Here is a 21881-nt window from a genome sequence, read left to right as displayed (position 1 = left end):
CTCCACTTCCGGTCCTCACCTGCTCTTAAGGAGTTCAGGAAGAGACTCCAGACCTGGCTGTTCAACTGATTCCATACGAGCAGCTGGACTCTCAGCGGCTAGATACCCTCGTGGGTGAATAGCAGCGCTTTATAAATCCTGCTTGATTGATTTGCTCACAGGCCGAAGAAGGGATCTGCGTATGGAGAAGGGCTCCTGTGAGAAACATGGCGATGGACGCCCCGCGAACCACCTCCTAGCCTTAGGGCCATAACTCAGCGATGACGCCTTAAACTGAAAATGCAGTGAGCACCAGGCCTCAGAGTATGCCACAAAATGGAACAAGAAAAACAGATCAAAATACAGCCAACCGCAGGTCAAAAACAACTGGAATTATGTGGCATAATATGTCACTTACCAGGGGAGTATTATTTCACGATTTGTCGTAATACTTTCCTGGCAAATGTTCCCCCTCATTACTACCAGGACTACAACATTCAGCAAATGATAACCCTTGCTACCTGTCTAGCACTGCGCGCCACCAGGCGCTGCACTGTTTTTAGTCCTTTTTGATCCGTTTCAGCTAGAAATATTTTGCTGGATTTTGTGGCAAGTGGGTAAACCCATAATTCTGCAGATCACGCTGCGACCCCAGAATCACATATTTATAGGGACGCTGCATATTACCTACACAAGTGAGTGGAATGAACTAGAGGTGAAATGCGTGTCCTAATTCTGAGCCTTGAAAAGAGTAGAAGGAAGTTGGAGAATTTGAAAGGCCACCGGGCAGAATACAATGAGGAAAGTGAGGCGATGGAAGCCTTGACCTGACCTGAAGGTGAGCAGGTGACTCCACTTCATGCGCACACCACTGTTCCAGGATTGGTGGTGGCAGGCCAGGCTCACCTCAATTGAACCAAACGGGCAGCACATCAAATAATAATATTTTTTCAAAAGAAAGTGCAAGCTTGGAAAATGGTGTCTGCGATTAGGAGCAAAGTGTACTCTCTCTTCAGGGTCCAGGAAGATATGCTCATGGGTGTCACTATCATTAGTGCAGCAGGTGCAGTGGCACCAGGTCCCAGGGGAGTCATTGCATTATAGTTAAGGTTATGTTCTACTACGCAGCCAGGAGAAGGTGGCACATTTCCCTTGCTTACGTCAGGGCTCATGGCACCATTGCTCCACCACAAGTTGTCCTCACAAGCAGGCTCTAAAACAAAGTCCAGTCTTCCTGGAGTGATATTCCTGAGAAGTAAAGGCCTTTGTGAGATGCAGGATGGACCAGGAAGTCAGGATTGAGACAAATGTTCCCAGAAACCAGAATCGAAGGAAAGGAAATGATCAGAAATGTTCCTATGCATCTAGGGAATGCGGACCAGAAGGACGGGAAGACCTGGAGAGGAATCTACTGTCTCTGGGTATGTTCTTGCGGAACACTTAGGAACTATCCAGACATTAACCGAGCCAGGCACAAACCAGACACCTCAACCATGGTGAAGCGAAGCATCTCTCAAGTGGTCCAAAACCCTGACACTTGTCTGCTGCATACATGTATCCTTTCAGGGCAGCAGGCCTCATGTCAGAGACCCATTCTCCAAGAGCTTCTTCTTGACCTATGTCCACAGGTCGCCAGATGTCTGCAGGGACCTTAACTGAATCAAGACACCTAGAAGACTCCAGCTGGCTCAAAACGCTGCGGCTAGGCTGTTGTTCTCTCTTCCAAAATATTGCCCTTCTTCCGGCCTCTTTCGCAAAGTACACTGGCTCCCTGTGGATAAGCGTGCGCCCTTCAAGATGTCGTGTACTGCCCATAAGCTCTTATCCTACCAGGGCGACCCCATTTTGTTTAATCTGTTATCCCTTTATCAATCCTCACGTCTGCAGTGTTCGGCTGACCTTAATCTGGCTACTGTTCCTCAGGTTAAGAGAGTAAGAGCGGGAGGCCGCAGTTTTCACGCAAAATCTCCAGCTCTCTTGAACGCGCTTCCTCCTTCTATCGGAACATCCAGAACCATTTATCCTTCAGGAAAACTCTGAAAACCTGGGGCCATATTTTCAAGAAAGGCGATATATTATCGCCGCTTTTATCGTAAGGAAACTGCTGCTAAAGCGACGATAAGGGGCTTGGTAATATGCCTGTGTGAACTCCCATAGAAGCCCAGGTTCTGGTGTTACCTGGGCTTCTATGGGAATTCACAAGGGCGTATTATCACGCCTATTATCACCGCTTTAGCGGCAGTTTCCTGCCGATAAAAGCAGCGATAATGTATCGCACTTTCTTGATAATATTGCCCCTGGCTCTTTTCTTCTTAGGATTTTCTTTGTGGCATTTTCTTCCTTAGGATGTCTGTTGAAGTTCGTTTCTATTTTGGACTAGCACTGGGAAGCCCCATTGCTGGGGCAGCTATGCGCTCTATACATTTTATAACATATACATAACATGAAGAGTTAAGACTCTGGAACATGCGAGAATTAGTGACACAACAAACAAAGGTAAAAAGAAGGAATGAATAAGTCCAGGGGACAAACCTACTCCAGTGAAGAAGAGACCATCTGAAACGAGAAGACCTCCCAACAACGAACTTGGAGTGTCCAGAAGATGACGTCAGAGGAATGCAGGCTGAGAGCACAAAAGCCAAACCTAGGATCACCACCTGAGGGAAAGGGAATTAGCTACTTGTAGGGCAGCCAGTCCTGATGATGGATGAAAACAATCGACCTCGCCCTGGTCATTACTAAAGGAGTGCTCGTTGTCATTGAGGTAGCGCCAGGGCTTTAAGTGGGCCGGGTCTCCCCGGTGCTGAGCACCAGCAGTTTTTTAAAGGAGGTCTCGAAACGGGCCCTGTTTTGTGCCCTGGCACAGGCGGTCTGTTTTATTCCGGACTGCAGTGACAGCAGGCACATGGATGTGCGCATGCTCACACTGCTCACTTCTCACTAGTGGAGAAGTTACGGCATGACGTCATGCCAGGTGAGCATTGTAGGGGAAGGGAAATCCTTTAAAGAGAGTCATTTTCTCTCTGAATTTCCCCTATCGTTTTGAAACTCAGGAGCAGCAGCATTGTCGTGGTGTCACCAGGGCTTCAAGCTTTTTCAATATTATATACTAGCCATAGTTGCTGCTTATTTATCTTATGCAACTAACAACCATTGACAAAGCCAATAGTCCTGACTTGTTGTAGGTATGATGTTACTTGTTGTATCATTTATCTGGATGCATTGACAGAAACAGCAAAATACAAGTCAGGCGGCACACTATGCTAAGCACAGAGTTTTAGCTTACATGCTTTTAAGCCATGCCCTTAATTATATTGGCCACGCCCATTTGAGAGACCCACCCCCCAAGTTTTTCCATCCCACTTAAAGCCCTGACTGCAGTTGCCCACCTGGTTGAACCCGCTGACCGCCCTGTTCTGCCCCTGAGGCAATAACAATGTCATATAAACATGTTTCAAATGAAGACGTTTTATTGGACACAAATCTGAGGCTTGTTGGGCTTCTCGTGTTTATCTGCTGAATGTTTGATCTGTGTCTCCCCCACTGTCACCCAGATGTTGTTTCCACACAGCTGCTTGAAGTTTGTAGCACAGGGACGAGTGCCTCTGGCTACTATCAAGAGCTTCAACTGGCCATGCCTGCCTCTAGGCGCACTGTCTGCCACATCAAAGAAATGAACTACATTCAAATGTTTTGCATTCTATCAGTGATTTATACTCTGTGGGAGACAAGACGATTTTGTATTCTGATTTAACAGGGGAGTGAGTGTTTGAAAAGTTTCAACACTCCATCCATTACTTTATTTTGTGATGTTTATATTCTGACTTGCAGAACTGGTTTTAAAAAAAGAGAGTAGTTGGTAGACGACAGTAGATCGCCTGGCCGCTGTCCCACTGTCCAAGTCTGGTACATGGGTGGCAGCAAAGTCAAGAAGAGAGGCAATGAGCCGTGTTTTCAACATCACTGCACGAGCCATAGGTAACCAGGAATAGTTGAGTATTTAGTGTCAGATTGTGGGTCTGATCCTGAAGGAAAGGTGCCTGGTCCAAGGGGGGGGGGGGGGCTCCCGAACTTAGCCCATCTTCGTCTTGTGGAAAAAGTTTAAGAGAGCACACATTGTCTGTAGCTTCTTCAGCTATCTAGCGCCCAAACTCTAGAACTCTCTCCCTCTCTCATTCGAATGTATGAAGTTACAACGCATGCATTTACAACGCATGCATTTACAACGCATGCACTTGGAACACAATTTTTACATCGCAACATCCACTACAACGCATTCCATTACATCGCATGACAGTACATAACGCATACCATTACAACGCATACCATTACATTGTATTTAAGGTAAGTATTGGATAGTATAGGGGTAAAAAGTACCATTCTAACTCTAGGGGGTGCAACAGTAGGGTAAGTGTTGGATAGTGTGGGGGTTAAAATTACTATTCTAACTCCAGGGGGTGCAACTGTAGGGTAAGTGTTGGATAGTGTAGGGGTACTATGCGTTGTAATGGTGTGCGTTGTAATGGTATGCGTTGCAATGCCTGCGTTGTAGTGACATGCGATGTAGTGTCATGTGTTGTAATGGTATGCGTTGTAATGCCTGTGTTGTAGTGACATGCGTTGTAAAGGATGTTGTGATGTAATGACTGCGTTGTAAGTGTAGTGCGATCTAATGACTGCGTTGTAAAGGTTGTTTCCCCTCTCAGTCCATCAGGCCCCTTCAGAATCCTTCTTCTGGAGAAATGTAAAAACCTGGTTGTTCAAGCTGAGCCCATTCAATGGACACTGATGCACATGTGACTTGTGGGTGCTGGACCTTCAGCGCTGGGACACTTTTTTTTGAAGTAGCTCTGCGGTTTATAAGTCACACAATTATTATGTATAATTGCACCATTATCACCACTCACACAAGATTCATTCATCCTCGCATCACGCCCCCATTCAACCAATTATGCAGGAAGCAGTCTGCATTCCAGAAACACCCTTCTTGATTAATCTCACCTTCCTGCACAAACACCCAAACCACTATCCTTCCATGGATACAAGTTCCAGTACAAAGTTGATATTTCTAGTCATTCTTCAATTTTTGACCTTCTTTGCAACCACTTGACCTCGTCTTGGTCTCCCATCTCAGGACCTACCCATTCAAGTACATCATACAGCCTCCTTGCATCACAGTCAACACAACATGACGGCTAACCCTAGTGGGTCTTGCACACATTATGCTGTTTCATGTTGCTATTCGTGTACCTTGTCTACCTCCATCCACTTCAATACCAAAGGCAGTCAACAAGTAGACAACTGGAACCTGCCACCGAGCAGCTCCCAGGCCTCCATCCCAGCACTAAATAGAGAGCCGAGAGCCTTGTGGTCTGGCCAAACCCAAGACCTGGATTTCCATAAGAGCACAGATCAACCGGTGAATCATGTGTACAAACGGGGTCCAGTCTATCTATCATTGAGGTAAGATCTTTCCTGTTACTTATGCTTCTGAGCTTTCGAGACAAGTAGCACCCGACAGTCAGTTTACGCAGTTGTATGAAATTTGACAAAAGTAACCTCAGAGCTTTGGGAACTCTGCCTTTTCTTCAGGAGCCTTGGCTGGTTCCATGACTACCAGATTTCTACTGGCTGTGGATCAGAAGAAATACCTTCTTGGAAGAAGATGTAAACAACGCGGTGAACGCTGGTAGACACTGATAAAAGGGAATTGATTAACTGAACAATCAAATACTCTCTGAGCCATCCAAACAGTACCAAGAATAACCAAACCCTGGCTGACACTTCCAATTACTGGCACGGACAACCAAATACTGGCTGGGACAACACAATACTGGTGAAAACGTCCTAATACAGAGACAAATAAATACTGGCTGAAAAAATCAAATACTTGCCAAGACATCCAAATACTGGCTGAGACCTGCTGGCATGAACAACCAACTACTACCTAAAACAACAACATAATGGTGAAAACAACCAAATACATGTGAAGAAAATGAAATACTGGCTGAGACAACTAAATACTCGCTAAGTCAATCAAATACTGGCTGGGACAACCATATGTTGTTGGAGAAATCAAAATTCTGGCTGGGATGCTGTATTAGTGGCTGAGACAATTAAGTACTGGTTGAGATGACTAAATAGTAGCTGGGACAACCAAATGCTGGTGAATAGAATACAATACTGGCTAAGACATCAAATAATACTGGGTGAGATGTCTAAATTCTGGATGATATAACCAAATACTGACTCATACATTCAAATACTGGCTGAGACAACCACATACTGACTAAGACATCAAAACAATGTCTGAGACATCCAAATACTGGTTGATATAACCAAATACTGACTAACTCATCCAAATACTGGCGGATAGAATCAAATATTGAGTAACTCATCCAAATACTGGCGGATAGAATCAAATATTGACTAACTCATCCAAATACTGCTGGATATAATCAAATACTGACTCACCCATCCAAATGCTGGCTGAGGTAATCAAATACTGACTAAGACATCAAAACACTGTCTGAGAAATCCAAATACTGGGTGAGATACCCAAATACTGGCCGACACATCCAGATTCTGGAAATGGCAACCAAATGCTTTCAAAGGCATCGAAATACTAGCTAAGACAACCAAGTAATAATGGAGAACACACAATACTGGCTGAGACATCCAAATACTGGTTGATTGAATAAAATAGTGGCAGAGACAACTTCTGACAAAGACAACCAGATAATGGCAGAGACATTCAAATATTTGCAGAGATAACCATATACTGGCTAGGACAACCAAATACTGACTGAGACAGACACATACTGGCTAGGGCAACCAAACACTAGCCGAGACAGACAAATACTGGCTAGGGCAACCAAATATTGGCCGAGACAGACAAATACTGGCTAGGACAACCAAATATTGGCTGAGACAGACAAATACTGGCTAGGACAACCAAATACTGGCCGAGACAACCAAATACTGGCCGAGACAGACAAATATTGGCCGGGACAACCAAATACTGGCCGAGACAGCCAAATACTGGTTGGGATATCTAAATACCAGTTATGATAACAAAACACTTCCTTAGTCATCTAGATTCTCGCTGGTGCATCCAAATACCGGGGGAGATATTCAAATTCATGTCTGAGGCAATCAAATAATGATAGATGGAAATTCTTTGGCCAACACAAGTGATGATTCCCAAGGTAGGAATTCCATTATGCCATTTTGTAATTGGTTTGTGCCATTTTCCCCTGTCTAAGTATTACTTGTGCTTAACTCCTAAACACCCAATCAAAGATCTTATTCATGAGTTGTTCTTAGTGTTTATTTGCAGCTTGAGAGTAAACAATAATGTCCTGCAAAAAGATAGATGCTTCCATTTTGTACCCCCCACCATCCCTTGTATAAAACTTTGAGGTCCAGCATAAGCTTTCAAAACACATGGTGAACATATGGGGGCTGCAAAAGTGTTGATGTCCTGGTGTGATAATATACATTCCTACAAGTTCAAAGTGATGAACAACCCAAACCAGCCCTCTACACATTGCTAGTAAGTCTGTGGCTCCAAACGGGGGTCACAGTTTCACAGGAGTCGTTCTGGAATACTTTGTAAATTGCAAGAATACTCATTTACTCATGTATAAATATAATTATTTTATATATAAGCATACATACGTCCATTGCGTAAGTACATTTGCACTTAAAAAAAAAATCTTCCCACGATAAACATTTTTCCCTACACTACCATCAATTTTGGGAATGATCCCTCCCCTTTCTCATGCTGGTAGGGATTTACTTCTGCCCTTGACTGTGTTTTCTCTGTCTATAGCCAGCATTGGAATGTACCTGCTAAGGATGTATGACCTTACAATGTAAATTATTAAAACGTATACCATTACAATGCAGTTTTTATAACGCAACTTCCATTACAACGCAAGCCATTACAACGCATGTTCCATTACAACAAAAACTACTATTCGAACACTGCCGGGTGCTTACCTCAGGGAAGGTGTTAGTAAGTGAGGGATATGCGTTGTAATGGCATGCGTTGTAATGGCATGAGTTGTCATGGAACTTGTGTTGTATTGACTGTGTTGTAATGGATGTTTCCCACCTGCTAAACGTTTGTCAATACACAAAACCTCACAGGTTAGTAGTGAGTGATCACTTACTTAGACAGGTGTCAACACCTTGTAGCACCCACAATCTGTCCAATTCTTTTCTGTTGTAAAATACACAACACTGGTGCAGAGTTACGCAGCACTGGTGTCATTTTACATGTGAGATAAGCCATATGTATACACATTTTGTGAACTGCAAACATGTTTTTCAACTTAGAGGAATTCCACTTAGGTGTACAACAATACCTGTGTGAGTCGCCTCTGCAGAGGGGCGTCCATCAGTGTGTTTCTGGGACTGGGAGCAAGGCTTTCTCAAAACAACCAAAGCTACTTTGTTGGTTTAAGGGACGTTCAGTAACGAAAGCATGCATCAACCAAATCTGTCATCTATGTCTAATGGTGATTCGACGTTTCAACCCATTCCTTCTCTGAAGAAACATGGTCTTCAACCGGAGATTGTCCAACCTGTCGTCCATGTATAATAGGAACGGTCTGTGTGCCATAGGAAAATAACTGTGCATTCAATAGTCTCTCTGTGCCACGTGCACCACTCTTCCTATGCAATGATCAGTGTCTGCCAGATACAATGAACTGAATATGAAACGACCAGTGTGTGCCACATGACCCAATCTGTACCTGCAGTAGCATGCATGAACAGATCTGTATATGCAATGACTAGAATGTACCACGTGTACAAATCTATATGTCCTGTAAACAGTCTCTGTCACACAAGGTGGGCCTTACATGGACAATTGTTGTGTATTTTGGTTGCCTTTATATAGGCAGACATATACCACACAACTCGGTAATTTGTAGTTTGGTGGAATGGCGTGGGTTTGTAGTGCGGCTTATGTGGGAAATGCTTCAAAGTTGTGCGTCATGACCAGAGTCACGCGTTTATCGTGCGATTCCTTGTTGCACTTTACATGTAGTGGGGTGAGTTGAGAAGGAGCAAGAGGGAGGATGCTTAAGCGAAGTGGGCACTGTGGTGTCTGGTTGGAAGGTTGGCCTTCCTTAAGTGTGCTACTATTCCGCATGATTGGGTGAGGCTTCTGTGAATGTGAAGCTGCAACGGCGTAGGATAGGTTGCCAGCACCTGGGGCAAGGCAAGTATCCATTTTCTTCTCTTTAAACCAAGACTTACTTGTATTCTGTAGAGGAATAGCGATTGTACTGTAAAACTCAATGAAATACTTTGAAATGGAAAAAAAAAATGTTGCACCCATAAGAATGCCCCTACACCCCTAAGAATGCCCCTAAGAATTTGCACCTGGGGCAACCGCCCCCGTGACCCCGCCCATGCCCATTGGAGGAGAGTGGACAATAGCTGTGCAGGTGCTCATGAATATGTAAGCAGAGTTCAGACCTGGGCGTGTCCTTTCGGTGACGGACAGGGTCCGGTGCCGCCCGCTGCGTAGCTCTACCCGGACAGAGATCAGATACGCGGTGTTCGGTCTCAGGGGGCCCAGGACCACCCCCTCGGCACTCCCATTGAGAGTGACGCTCTGGACAGGGTGGCCCGACAGCGGTCCATATAGCACCTGGTAGCGCTGCACGTGCTTCCGGTTCCCTGGCCAGGCCAGGCCCAGGCTGTGCACCCCACGCTCTCGCACAAGGACCGTCTCCGGGGCAACCTCCTCTGTGCAGACGAGACAGAAATGGGAGAGGGAAGGAGAAGATGGCGTAAAGTTAAACAACATTTTTATAGAGCAGACACCATACACTGCAGCAAAGCCAGCGGTACCCGGCATGTATTGGTACATAGGGCCACTTTAGCTCTTTGACCAGCAGCTCTACACCAGGAAGGCTGGTGTTAATAATCGTGAAGTCAATGGCACTCATTGTAATGATTCCAAACTGCAACAACATCAAGGTCTTGGAAGTAATTCTTGAATTAATCTAAGCCACTGGCAATCTCTTGGGCCACATTCCAGTCCATCATTTTTCACCCACCATGCCTATCTAGACAAAGGCCCACCTTATGCAAATCAGTACCAACCATGCTCCAGATGGTAACAGCCCACCCGAACTGCCAGACGAGGCGCCATTTCTGTGCAACTGGAACCAGGCTGCACCTGGCTGAAGAACCCCAAGTAGAGCTTAACCAGCCTTGATTTGCTTCTGTTCCTGTGCAGAGAAGACCTTTCTTGTTAGTTCAGGGTGAACACTTCCCATTGGAGCAAAACCAAGCCTGATTTGCATATGGCTGGGTCTAATCCAAGGTGCCAGGCTGGTCAAAAACCAATGGGCTGGGATCTGGCCCAGAGTAACTACAAGGTTCTGAGATTAATTCAAGCATTCCACCCATCACTTTTTTTGTTTACTTCAGTCCAATGATACAAAAGCACAAGCTGACCCAGCCAGAATACAAACCTGTGTGTTTAAACCTGCTGTTGGTATAGTAGGTTTTCAAGTTATCTTTCTAGCTGCCGTAAAAAAAGAAGTGAGCGGACTAGGCAGTCAGCAAGTGACATCACTGTGTGTGTCCTTCGAGTATGACAGGACAGGAAGTGTTACCACAGGAAGTTGCATCATAGCCATGACCTCAAAGAAAGTGGAATCACTAGAAATGACATCTTCTTAAGACCTCAAATATATGTTTAACAGGTCTATCATGAGTATATTTTAGTGCATTGCAAGATTTAACAAATGAAAGTTAATCAGTACTTAAGCCTGTGACTTGAGTTGACCCTGCCTGAAGGAATTGACGGCCCAAATATGGATGGCGTTTGGTGTGTGACTAACTACAGTAGACAAGCCACTAAGTAGTACAAACTAGGCAAACTAAACGTGGCACCAATAACAAAGCACAGTCATGTGTTGCATTAAAAGTTTTAGAATCTGTGAATTTCAAAACTATAACATTTATAAACCTACCTAGCATAACACCATTGTATACACTGACAGGTTTAGCACATGTTGACATTATCAAACAAATACAGGTTTCACACTGCATGCGGTATTCTAATAATGGTAAATGATATTCCCTATGAAAGACACAGTTATAACTGGATATTCTGTACATATGTTAATTCAGACATTATGGGCCATGCTATATTGCCTCAGGATATTTAACCATAAGAAATTAAACTTACCCGTGGGGCAATTTCTCCATTTGCATAGAAATTGGTCTGAATTGACGTCATGTAACAAACGCAAAAAAATGTAATGAGCCAATTACATAAAAAATTATAACCTGAGCATGTCATCAACAGAGCTAATAAAAGTGCAAAAAAAGACAACAGGGAGGCTTTGTTAAAATCAACTCAGAAACATCTAAGAAACAGTACTCCTAAATCCTGGGCACTCATACAATGGTGTATTTTAGAAAAAGATCACTATAACGTAAGTCCATGAGAAAATTCAATTTCAATAAAGTTCGCAGAAGAGTTGTTTCTTGTTCCTTTTAATTTCATTTGCGTTGAAAAGCAATCAGCCAACACGTGTTTCGTCTAGGAGGATACTCCCATGACTTCTTCAGGGCTGTGATTCTGAAAGCAAAGCAGCATAATCGAGATTCCGGTGATAATTCCAACCCGGCAGGTCTGTACCGCAGGGTGTGTGGGAAGTGATCAGTCTATGAGGCGATCTGGTCGCAGTAGTGTTAAGATTCAATAGCAGCCACGGATGTGTGTAAAATGGTGAACGATTTGGGTCAGTGTAACATACTAAATCCCCTGGCTCACGTCCATTCCACGTTATAAAGGGATGGCAAGGGAAAGACACAGGTGTGTGCCCGGTATCAGTGATTCAAGGAGTAGTGGGAAGCGTCATCCGTGGCTCGTGTCCAAAACTTTCCGGTGTGCGTGGGTGCTTGCGCATGTGCATTTCTCATGAGAAATGCACAAGCACTCGCGCATGCGCAGTTGTCATCAAGAAGTCACGCTGGAGGAAGAGATGCCGCCGCAGCTCAGGTAAGGCATTTTTAAAACTTTTAATTGTGTTCAAGCTTCTATAACTATTGTTAATAGGGCTGGTGTCAACTCTGCTCCGCCGTGGAGTGCGTGGGGTGCTGCCCACTCCGCCTATTTGCGAAACACGGAGTCGGCAACACTCCGCACACTCTGTGGGCGGAGCAGAGCTCTCCGCCCACGTTTAATGCAGACATGTTTGAATCATCGAAGTGAGACCTTAGATTTTCACCATTGGGGAAAATTGATTTAATTACAACCCCAGTGTTGAATTAGGAGCATCTAAAGTAGGTACTATGACTGGAGTGAGGCCCTAGTAAATGCAGAAAACACGGCTGAAACTTGTCAGACAGATCAGTGGTCAAGTCATGGGATAGGAAGTGAGCATCTTCCATGCCATACTTGGAAACCATCCAGCATGCTTGCAGAGATGGTGAAGTAGATAATGAAGCCAAGGGACAAGACATATATTATGTTCGCCAACAGTCCTGATGTAGGCAGGAGACTCACACATTTGTATGATACATAATAAACAATGTTGCCTTTTGTCAGTGTAAAACTTCCTTTACCCCAGGATTACACAAACTAACTCCCATGCCAGCCCTCTCCGCCAGGTGTGCTATACTATGTACATCACAATTCTATGTAGATGTGATTGTTTTAGCTTCTGGAGCTCTCCAGAGGTAAGGGTTGTCCTTGAATGCAAAGTATGCTTAGCCCGCCCTACCCGACACCTAATGTGTCCGGAGAAATGTTACAGTAGATCTGTTCTGGCTTAATTGGTCGTAAAGGCCGCATTTAAAAATGTTGTGTGGGGTTAAGGCACCTGCTTCATATATCCAGGGCCGCTAAAATAATGCGATTGTGATTTTTGTGTGATTTTTTTTGCATTATTATAGATTTGCCACATTTGACACATAATCCATCAAGGCTGCATAATCTGCAGAAATGTAACAAAAAATGTTTTTGTTTCTAGCTCATGCGCTCAAAAGTTACCAAAAATGCAGCGATAAATGATGCTGTCTGAATGCTCAGAAGTCCCTTTGCAAAGATTGACATGCCACCTTTCTGTTCCCCGGGCTGCCGTCCTCCTCTTCCTCAGCGTTTCACGGTGATCTGCGCATGCGCGCACGCGCATTTCTCACAAGGAATGCGTGGGCGCGAACATCACGTGAAACGACCAGGATGAGGAGGATGACAGCCCGCCGACGCCGCAGTCAAGGTAAGTGTTTATTATTTTACCTTTAATGTATATTTATTTCATTCTTACTAGGGGGGTGGAGGCGGGGCTGGTTAACTCCGCTCCGCCGTGGAGTGTGCAGAGATTTGCCTACTCCGCATTCTCTGCCGAACGCGGAGTAGGCAAATCTCCGCATACTCCGTGGGCAGAGCAGAGTTCTCCGCGGCAGTGCTTAATTTGTAAAATATGAAGTCCAGGTGCTCAAATGTTTGTCAGAGGCCACACCCCTTGTTCCCAGCTCCACCCACTTCCTTCACTAGCTCCACCCACTTCCTCTATTGGCTCCACCCACACGCTCAACTGGCACGCAAGCCATAAACCGTGCAAATGTCACACATGTCCTCAGGCTAGAACGCATGGAAATGTTACACATAAGCACCCATGCCATAAACCATGGAAATCACACATAAGCAAGCACCCAAGCAATAAACTGTGGAAATGTCACATTTAAGCCCTCTGGTCAGAAAGCATGGAAATGTCACACATAAGCACCCAGGCCAGAAAGCATGCCATAATCCGTCACACACAAGCATCCAGGACAGGGCTAGGCCGAAAAACGTGGAAACATCCATGATCTATGCAATAAACCATTGAAATGTCACATATAGGCATCCAGCCGGGGTGTGTTGTTAACTTCCAGCCACAGTAAAGCCGCCCATGGTTAAACACAACCAGTACATTGATGTAAACACCTGTGGGGTTTATTGTCTATGTATAATGTGTAAGTATGATGTAAAGTGCTCTGATGCCCTAAAATGGGATACCTAGAGCTATAAAACAATTACATTTTAAAAATAGTGATATTTACATTGTTCTTCGCATAAATACTCGTACAGACAGATACATCTGACATTCTTATAGTGCATGCATACTGATGGCCCTTTGCTTTGGGCACAACCATGAAGTCAATTCACCACAAAGCCAGGGGGGCAAAGTGACATCACGTGCCCTTTGACCTTCAGTTTCACTCGCACACATATGCGTACACACAGAAGTCACACTTACACACACACTCACTTTCTCACATAAACACACACTCAACTGCATGCATGCAAACTACATACATGTAAAAGCAGCTTTTTCTTAACTTACCTCAGCTTTTAGGAAAGGTCATATTCCAGCTAATGGTACTCCATTTTTATTACACTAATAGTGTATAATGAAACCTTATTCACTAATGGTTTAACAAAAAAAATGCGAGACAACAGTGGAGCCCCATTTGACATTCATACGGGTGAGCTGCCTCTGTGTTCCTGGCACTGGTGATATTGCCACTCCTGAGGCTAGGGGTCGCAAGGGCAGTGTCAGGGGTCGCAAGGGTCATGCGAGGCGTTACAGCTGTGATCCCCTGATTACCCCTAAATGATGTCCATAGGCCCAGCTAGAAACTCAAATAAGAATACCCATTGCCCCCTGCACCTTTGCTGCTCAGAACAGAAAGCAGACAAGTAGCAGCAGATGCTGCTGAATTTGGCCCGGTTTCAGCCGGACAAATCCAGCAGATTTCACTGGGGCCTAGTCTTTTAGCAATGGGGAAGGTATCTACCCTGTGAAAACAGTGGGTGGAAGCCATCCACCCGTGAGTACCCCCCGACCTGTGCCCTGCTTTCTGGGTTGATTTGTAACAGTGACCTACATATTACGCAAGTATCAACAAAGAAATTGGAGGCTATGCCCTGCAGTTAAAGCACAAGTCTCTGCAGCATGCGCATTAACCCAGTGTGCTACTTTCCTCTGATTTGTACCTGTGTCCTGTAGGTTAAACAAAGATCTCTGCTAAAGGTGCGGAATCACACCGTGAGATTTCATGCTGGATTTGAACCGTTGGCATACTACTCACAGACAGATCTCTGCAGCAGGTGCATTGACCTCACGTGCAATCCTACTGGGATTGCAGCCTGTGACCCTCAGGTTACACAATGATGCCTACTGCAGGCTTTAAGCTTTCACCAAAACCATATTGGGACCTATATTCATGTCCTTAACTTTACAGGCAAATACCAATGATTGATTTCTGAACAACTAATGTGAAATAGTGTTTTCACAATCAAAAAGGCTTGATAAGAAATATGTAGGACCCTTAACAGCCATTTTCCTCCTTGGTATGTCTTTGTCCATTGGCATAGTCATGGTTGAAAGGTCAATGCGTCTTGTTGGCCTCCACCAAGAGGTGATCCTAATGTGCGTAAGACATGCCCTTAATTGCAAATGCTGCGCCCCTTTCGGAGACCACTCATGTTTTGCGTCCCACTTAAAGCCCTTGCTCAGCTGTTTTAGTGATATGGGAACAGGTGATCTGCAGGTCACAGACAGACCTTTACAGCAGGCACGTTAACCTCATGAGCTGCTTTCATGGAATTGAAATCTGTAGCCTGCAGTTTTCAATGAGAGTTCTGCAGATTGGGCCTTAACCCAGTGGCGTAACGTAACTTGAGGGGGCACCCCTGTAGGGTACACGGAGGGGGCTCCCTCCCCAACCCACCACCTACCACTTTTGCTCAGGGGCGGGCCCTGGAGCTCAGGCCCCCCGCACCGCAGGGGCTGGGGGGGCATATGTTATGCCACTGCCTTCACCTCCTAATATATATATTGGGGGCATTTTATCAGGAAACTGCCGCTAAAGCAGCGATAATCAGACCCCCCAGGATATAGCGGCATGGATTGGCAAATTTAGCGGCACAAAAATGAAAATTTAGCGGCACAAAAATGGAAATTTAGCGGCATTTAGCGGCATTTTATTTTGTTTTTTTTGTCGACAACAAACACCGATATCTTACTGTTTGAGTTATTTGCCAACATGGAGCTATGTACATTTTGTTTATTTACAATTCAGCCCATTTGTTTTGGTTAAAAGGCATGTTAATCTTGGCCATGTACGTTCAGTTCTTCTGAGTACTCCAAATCTAGACCAGTATTGTGCTGCTGGTTATAATGTAAAAACAATAATGCCCGGATCGATCAGTACAGTGCAACAAAGTTAAAAAACACAAATTTGCCCCCCCCCCCCCCCCCCGGGGCACGCTGCGTGCCCCTGTGTGCAGCAGGCCCCCACAACAAAGTTAAAAACCTGGATTTGGGCCCCCACAACAAAGTACAAAAATAGCATTTTGGGCCCCCGGGGCCCGCCGCGTGCCCTGTGTGCGGCGGGCCCCCACAGCAAAGGAAACAAAAGGATTTTTGGCCCCCGGGGGCCCGCCGCGTGCCCTGTGTGCGGCGGGCCCCCACAGCAAAAGGAAACAAAAGGATTTTTGGCCCCCGGGGGCCCGCCGCGTGCCCTGTGTGCGGCGGGCCCCCACAGCAAAGGAAACAAAAGTATTTTTGGCCCCCGGGGGCCCGCCCCATGCCCTGTGTGCGGCGGGCCCCCACAACAAAGTACAAAAATAGCATTTTGGGCCCCCGGGGCCCGCCGCGTGCCCCGTGTGCGGTGGGCCCCCACAGCAAATGAAACAAAAGGATTTTTGGCCCCCGGGGGCCCGCCGCGTGCCCTGTGTGCGGCGGGCCCCCACAACAAAGTACAAAAATAGCATTTTGGGCCCCCGGGGCCCGCCGCGTGCCCCGTGTGCGGCGGGCCCCCACAGCAAAGGAAACAAAAGGATTTTTGGCCCCCGGGGGCCCGCCGAGTGCCCTGTGTGCGGCGGGCCCCCACAGCAAAGGAAACAAAAGGATTTTTGGCCCCCGGGGCCCGCCGCGTGCCCAGTGTGCGGCGGGCCCCCACCGGACAGGAAAGAAAAGGATTTTTGGCCCCCGGGGGCCCACCGCGTGCCCCGTGTGCGTCGGGTCCCCACCAGAAAGTACGGCGTGAAGGACGTACCTGTTCTCTGTTCGCCGGCTGTCTCCTGCCTGCCGGGGTGCCGCTCCCACTTCCGTGTTCCTGGGGGCTGGAGAAGAGTCGTCGTATCTGGTCTCCTTCCTGCTCTCCGCTCTCCTCGTGTCCGCTGCCGCTTCTCTCTCCCCCTGGTCTCCTTCCTGCTCTCCGCTCTCCTCGTGTCCGCTGCCGCTTCTCTCTCCCCCTGGTCTCCTTCCTGCTCTCCGCTCTCCTCGTGTCCGCTGCCGCTTCTCTCTCCCCCTGGTCTCCTTCCTGCTCTCCGCTCTCCTCGTGTCCGCTGCCGCTTCTCTCTCCCCCTGGTCTCCTTCCTGCTCTCCGCTCTCCTCCTCTCGTCGCCCCTCGCCGCTGCTGGATGATTGGCGGCTCACACGGAAACGGCGGATTTCGCGGGCGTTTGTGCAAATATCGCGGCATTTGCACGGATCGGCCGATTTCGCGATTTTTTTGCAAATCGCGAAATCGCGATAAGCTGGAGGGTCTGGATAATAGGCTTGATAATATGCCCTTGTGAATTCCCATAGCAGCCCAGGTTAATACCAGAACCTAATAATATGCCGCTTAGTCTGAGATCTGTAAACGCATAGCAGGCAGGAGCTGAGCCTGTGATTATTACATTACAGACGTCAGAGCCTGCACTTAACTTGTCAGGCCCTTAATGTGCCGGTGCGTTCGGAGAGGGCGGCGCACTGCCAACAAGTGCGCGAATTGTCAAAACAAGTTATAATTCACACACGGAGGAAAACGAAACTCAGACAGAGGGAAGGGGGTGAGCTAGACAGAAGAAGCAAACCAGGGGGAGGCGGGGAGGAGGAGTGTTAGAATGAGAGAGGGAGAGTGTAAGAGAGAGACATTCACAGAGGGTATAGTTAAACAGAGAGGGACGCGGGAAAGGGAGCAGACGGTGTAAAAGAGAGAGAGAGATAAAGGATATATTTAGACAGAGAAGAAATACATGAAGCGAGGGAAGATGGGAAGAGTGATGGAAGAAAGGTAGTACGAGGGAAAAAGAACATGGAGAGACTGATGGGAACAGAAGAAAGACGCATAAAGATGAAAGAAGAATGCGACACAAAAGTGATGGGAACAGAGACAGGTGAAAGGGCAACAAGGTGGTCTGGGGAAATCATACACATAGAAGGAATGAAACAGAAAGGCGTGGACAGGACCGAGGTGTGGAATAAAAGCAGAAAAGCAAGGGTGAGGGGAAGGCGAGGTAGAGAATGGAACGTGAATAGGGAAATAATAGTAAATAAAGGTCGAAAGAGAGGAAAGATACATTGTGTATTAGCTCAGCGCTCTGTATTTTGAGCTCATAGAACAATATGTGAAAAATTGTCTCCTTTTACGCACACTTCGAATATAGACCTAATAATATATATTTTTAGTATGCTTCTGAATTCCTGCCTTGATGGATGGTCTGTCTCTTGGCTCGAGCACTCTGGAATTCTTTGCTGAGTTAGAGCCGAATTTACTCTAAGTTGGACCACGGCGAAATGGCATCCCTCATCCTCCTGGACCTGTCGGCTGCCTTCGATACTGTCTCCCCTCACATCTTGATCAACAGACTCCACCACATCGGACTCCAGGCAGATGCCCTCTAATTGACCGCTCCATACCTCGCCGGAAGAACGAAGAGAATCCGTCTCCCACAATTCACCTCAAAACCCAAGAAGATCATCTGCAGCACCCCCAAAGGATCGACTCTCAGCCCTTTCTCTCTTCAACACGTACATCACCCCACTGGCCGACACTGTCAGATCACACAAACTCAACATCATCTCCTACTCCGATGACACCCAACTCATCCTCTCGCTGTCAGAAGACCCCTCCACCACCAGAGGCAACTTTCACAGATGTATGATGAATGTCGCCCACTGCATAAAGGACAAATGTTTCCAGCTCAACACAGACAAATCAGAAGTCCTCATCTTTGGGAACATCACTTCACCATGGAACGATGCGTGCTTGCTGAGCTCGGCCCATTCCCCACCCGACAGACATGTATGCTCAATCTCACAGTCTACACCCAGTACCGCTTTAGTTTCTTTAAAAGGGGATATAATTCCACAAATTCATTCAAGGACTACATGTCGCTTGGTGGCTGCCGTCTTCAACTCTTAAGACCATATTTATGAGTGGGGTTGCATTGCGCTTGCACCACACAATGTAGTATATGTGCAATGCATGTCCAAAATGTGATTTATGAAGCTACGCAAGACCACCGTGCATGGCCCTGAGTGGCTCCATAAATCCATTGCAGCGCTAGTAGACCTGGGAATGCACCAAAATGCTATGCCTACCCAGATGAGGAGCAACAAGGAGAAATATCTCTCTTTCTCCTCGTTACCTCCTCTTTCTAGGGGGCATATTTACAAGCCCTCAGCACCACCAGAGCGTCACTTTTGTTGACACTCTAGTGTCTCAAGCACCAATTTCCGTACTTACAAGGTGGCAGTAAGCCAATTTGCGTGGCCTTGTAAAATGCCCCTTTCCGCCTCAGTCCACTGCGTCGATAGTGGCATGCAATGGATGTATCTGTGGGCGTTCCACTGCAAAACCCATTGCTATTTGACGATGCCCCAGATTGACAAGGCTGAGGCAGTGCCAAAAACGGATGCAATGGAATACTAGACGTTAGAATGGCGCAACGAGGAGCCTGGGCAGAGCATTTGCTGCTCTGCGAGGCATGCTATATTCAGTTATGGACTTAAAGCTCCGCCCATTTCCCGCCCATCTTTTCAATTGGCTCCTGTTACTGTCCTTTCTAAATCGTTGCTTTTGAATCATGGATAGGCTTAGTAGTCCCTCCTTGGTACCGCCTTGTCTGTATTTGTAACCTCCCATGAGGACTGGACTTTTTACTGGTGTTTTACACGGTCTGCTTTATCTAGTCTGTGAGCACTATTTTCTTTAATGATTTCCCCTATTCCACCCACGACATGCTTTCCTATAATGCAGCATGCCGCCTGCTTTTATATTTTAATTAGTAATGGCAGTCCGCTTTAACTACAGCGGCCACGCTTCTTTATTTATTTACTTTGACAGCGAGGTCCGCTTCAACTATAGCGGGCGTGCTTCTTTATTTATTTAATTGAATTTAGAAGGTGCAAATCGCCATTATTGATTGTTTATGTGCCGGAAGGTGTACTGCACATAAACAATCGTCACTGCAACGCCGGCACCCTTGCAACATGGCGGCAGGGTGCCTGAACTGGCAGGGAAACTCTACAATACCGTTATAATGCTGCAGTTTTTTTATCGCTACAATTTTTACCAATATTGTTTATTTTTATATTCACAATGACACTCACAAAACGCACTAGGAAACAATTTTAATAAAAGTCATAAAATACAATCTAGGTGTGTATTTTTGAATGTGCCTATTCATGGTGAAAGAAGGTTTGGAACCAGCTAACAAGTACTCCTGTGAGTCTCACGTGACTGATTGCTGTCTGGAAAGCAGCATTCTCATGTAATGCGCAGGTGTTTCACAGGTTACCTTGGGCCAGATGTAGGTAGCCAAATACCGGTCGGTAACGGCCGAATTTGGCCGTTACCGACCGGTATTTGGCTACCGAGATGTAGGAGGACAGAAACGGGGCAAATCGGTAATTTTACCGATTCTGTAAATATACCGGTCGGTAAATTTACCAACCGGTATTTCTACAGAATCGGTAAAATTGATATGTAGGTGGGACTCTTCTGAGTCCCACAAAGACTAAGAAATCGGTATTTTACCATCAAATTCAATTTGATGGTGAAATACCGATTGAGGTGTGCATGCACATGTGTGCATGCACACCTGTGCCATATGACAGGCAGACCTGCCCTTAGGGCAGGTATGCCTGCCACATGGCCCCCGTACCTTTTTTGGGGGTGCTAGAGGGTGTCAAAGTGACACCCCCTGCACCCTTGTCAAAGTCGGTATTTACCGATTCGGTAAATACCGACCGGTAATGCCCCATTCATTCCTATGGGCTTCAAAGCCCATAGGAATGAATGGAGCATTACCGGTCGGTATTTACCGAATCGGTAAATACCGACTTTTAAAGATTCGGTAAATCCACATCTGGATTTACCTACATCTCGGTACTTCTATTTTACCGATTCATAAATACCGAATCGGTAAAATTCGGTATTTATGAGTCGGTAAAATAGATTTACCTACATCTGGCCCCTTGTTCTTTGTCTAAAGTCGTTATGTTGAGTAAGTCTGTGTTGCCAGAGGCCAAAGCTTGGGCGTTATTCTGAATACATTTCAGAAAACTTATGACAGCTACTATACATTTCTCATAGGAACAGGAAAGCGGAGTCTGTAGAATTTCTTTAGTTAAACATGATGGAGGTAATTTGGCATCTTTTTTTTTAATTCACCCAAGTAAAAGTAAAGAAAGTTCAACTTCTGTTGTAAAGTAGCATGCAATGTTCAGGATGCCCACAGAATAAGAAAACAAAAATAGAAAAAGAACACCTCAAAGTATGATCAGAAAGTCATACTTAAATGTGAATAGATCCTATGTCTAAAGGTCCTTGAATATTTCATTACTCCTATATGGATTCCATGCTATAGAATTTGAAGACACCAAGGGGCAAATTTACAAGCCCCCTGTGCCACCAGTACACCACTTTCGTGACGTACTAGTTGCGCAGGGGATCCTCTATATTTACAAGGACATGGAAAAGCCACCCTGCGTGGCTTTTCCTCTCCTTGTAAATACGGCCTTTTCACACGCAGCACTTTGCGTTGAAGGGGCGTTCCATGGGTGTTGCTGTGGGTGTTCCCACGCAACACCCATGGA

General features: G+C 46.0%; 1 protein-coding gene across 1 annotated transcript in view; it reads right to left on the bottom strand.

The window, feature by feature from the left end:
- Positions 1-21881, bottom strand: part of LOC144766629 (von Willebrand factor A domain-containing protein 1-like) — a 165557-nt gene that overhangs the window by 20748 nt on the left and 122928 nt on the right. The window contains exon 4 of the mRNA XM_078650414.1: positions 9472-9744. Coding sequence (XP_078506540.1) covers positions 9472-9744 — 273 coding nt within the window. The remainder of the gene's footprint in view (positions 1-9471; positions 9745-21881) is intronic.

This window comes from Lissotriton helveticus, chromosome 7 (genome assembly GCF_964261635.1).
Source record: "Lissotriton helveticus chromosome 7, aLisHel1.1, whole genome shotgun sequence".
Classification (NCBI taxonomy): Eukaryota; Metazoa; Chordata; class Amphibia; order Caudata; family Salamandridae; genus Lissotriton; species Lissotriton helveticus.
The sequence above is the reverse complement of the archived record's forward strand: the minus strand, read 5'-3'. Positions and strand labels throughout refer to the sequence as shown.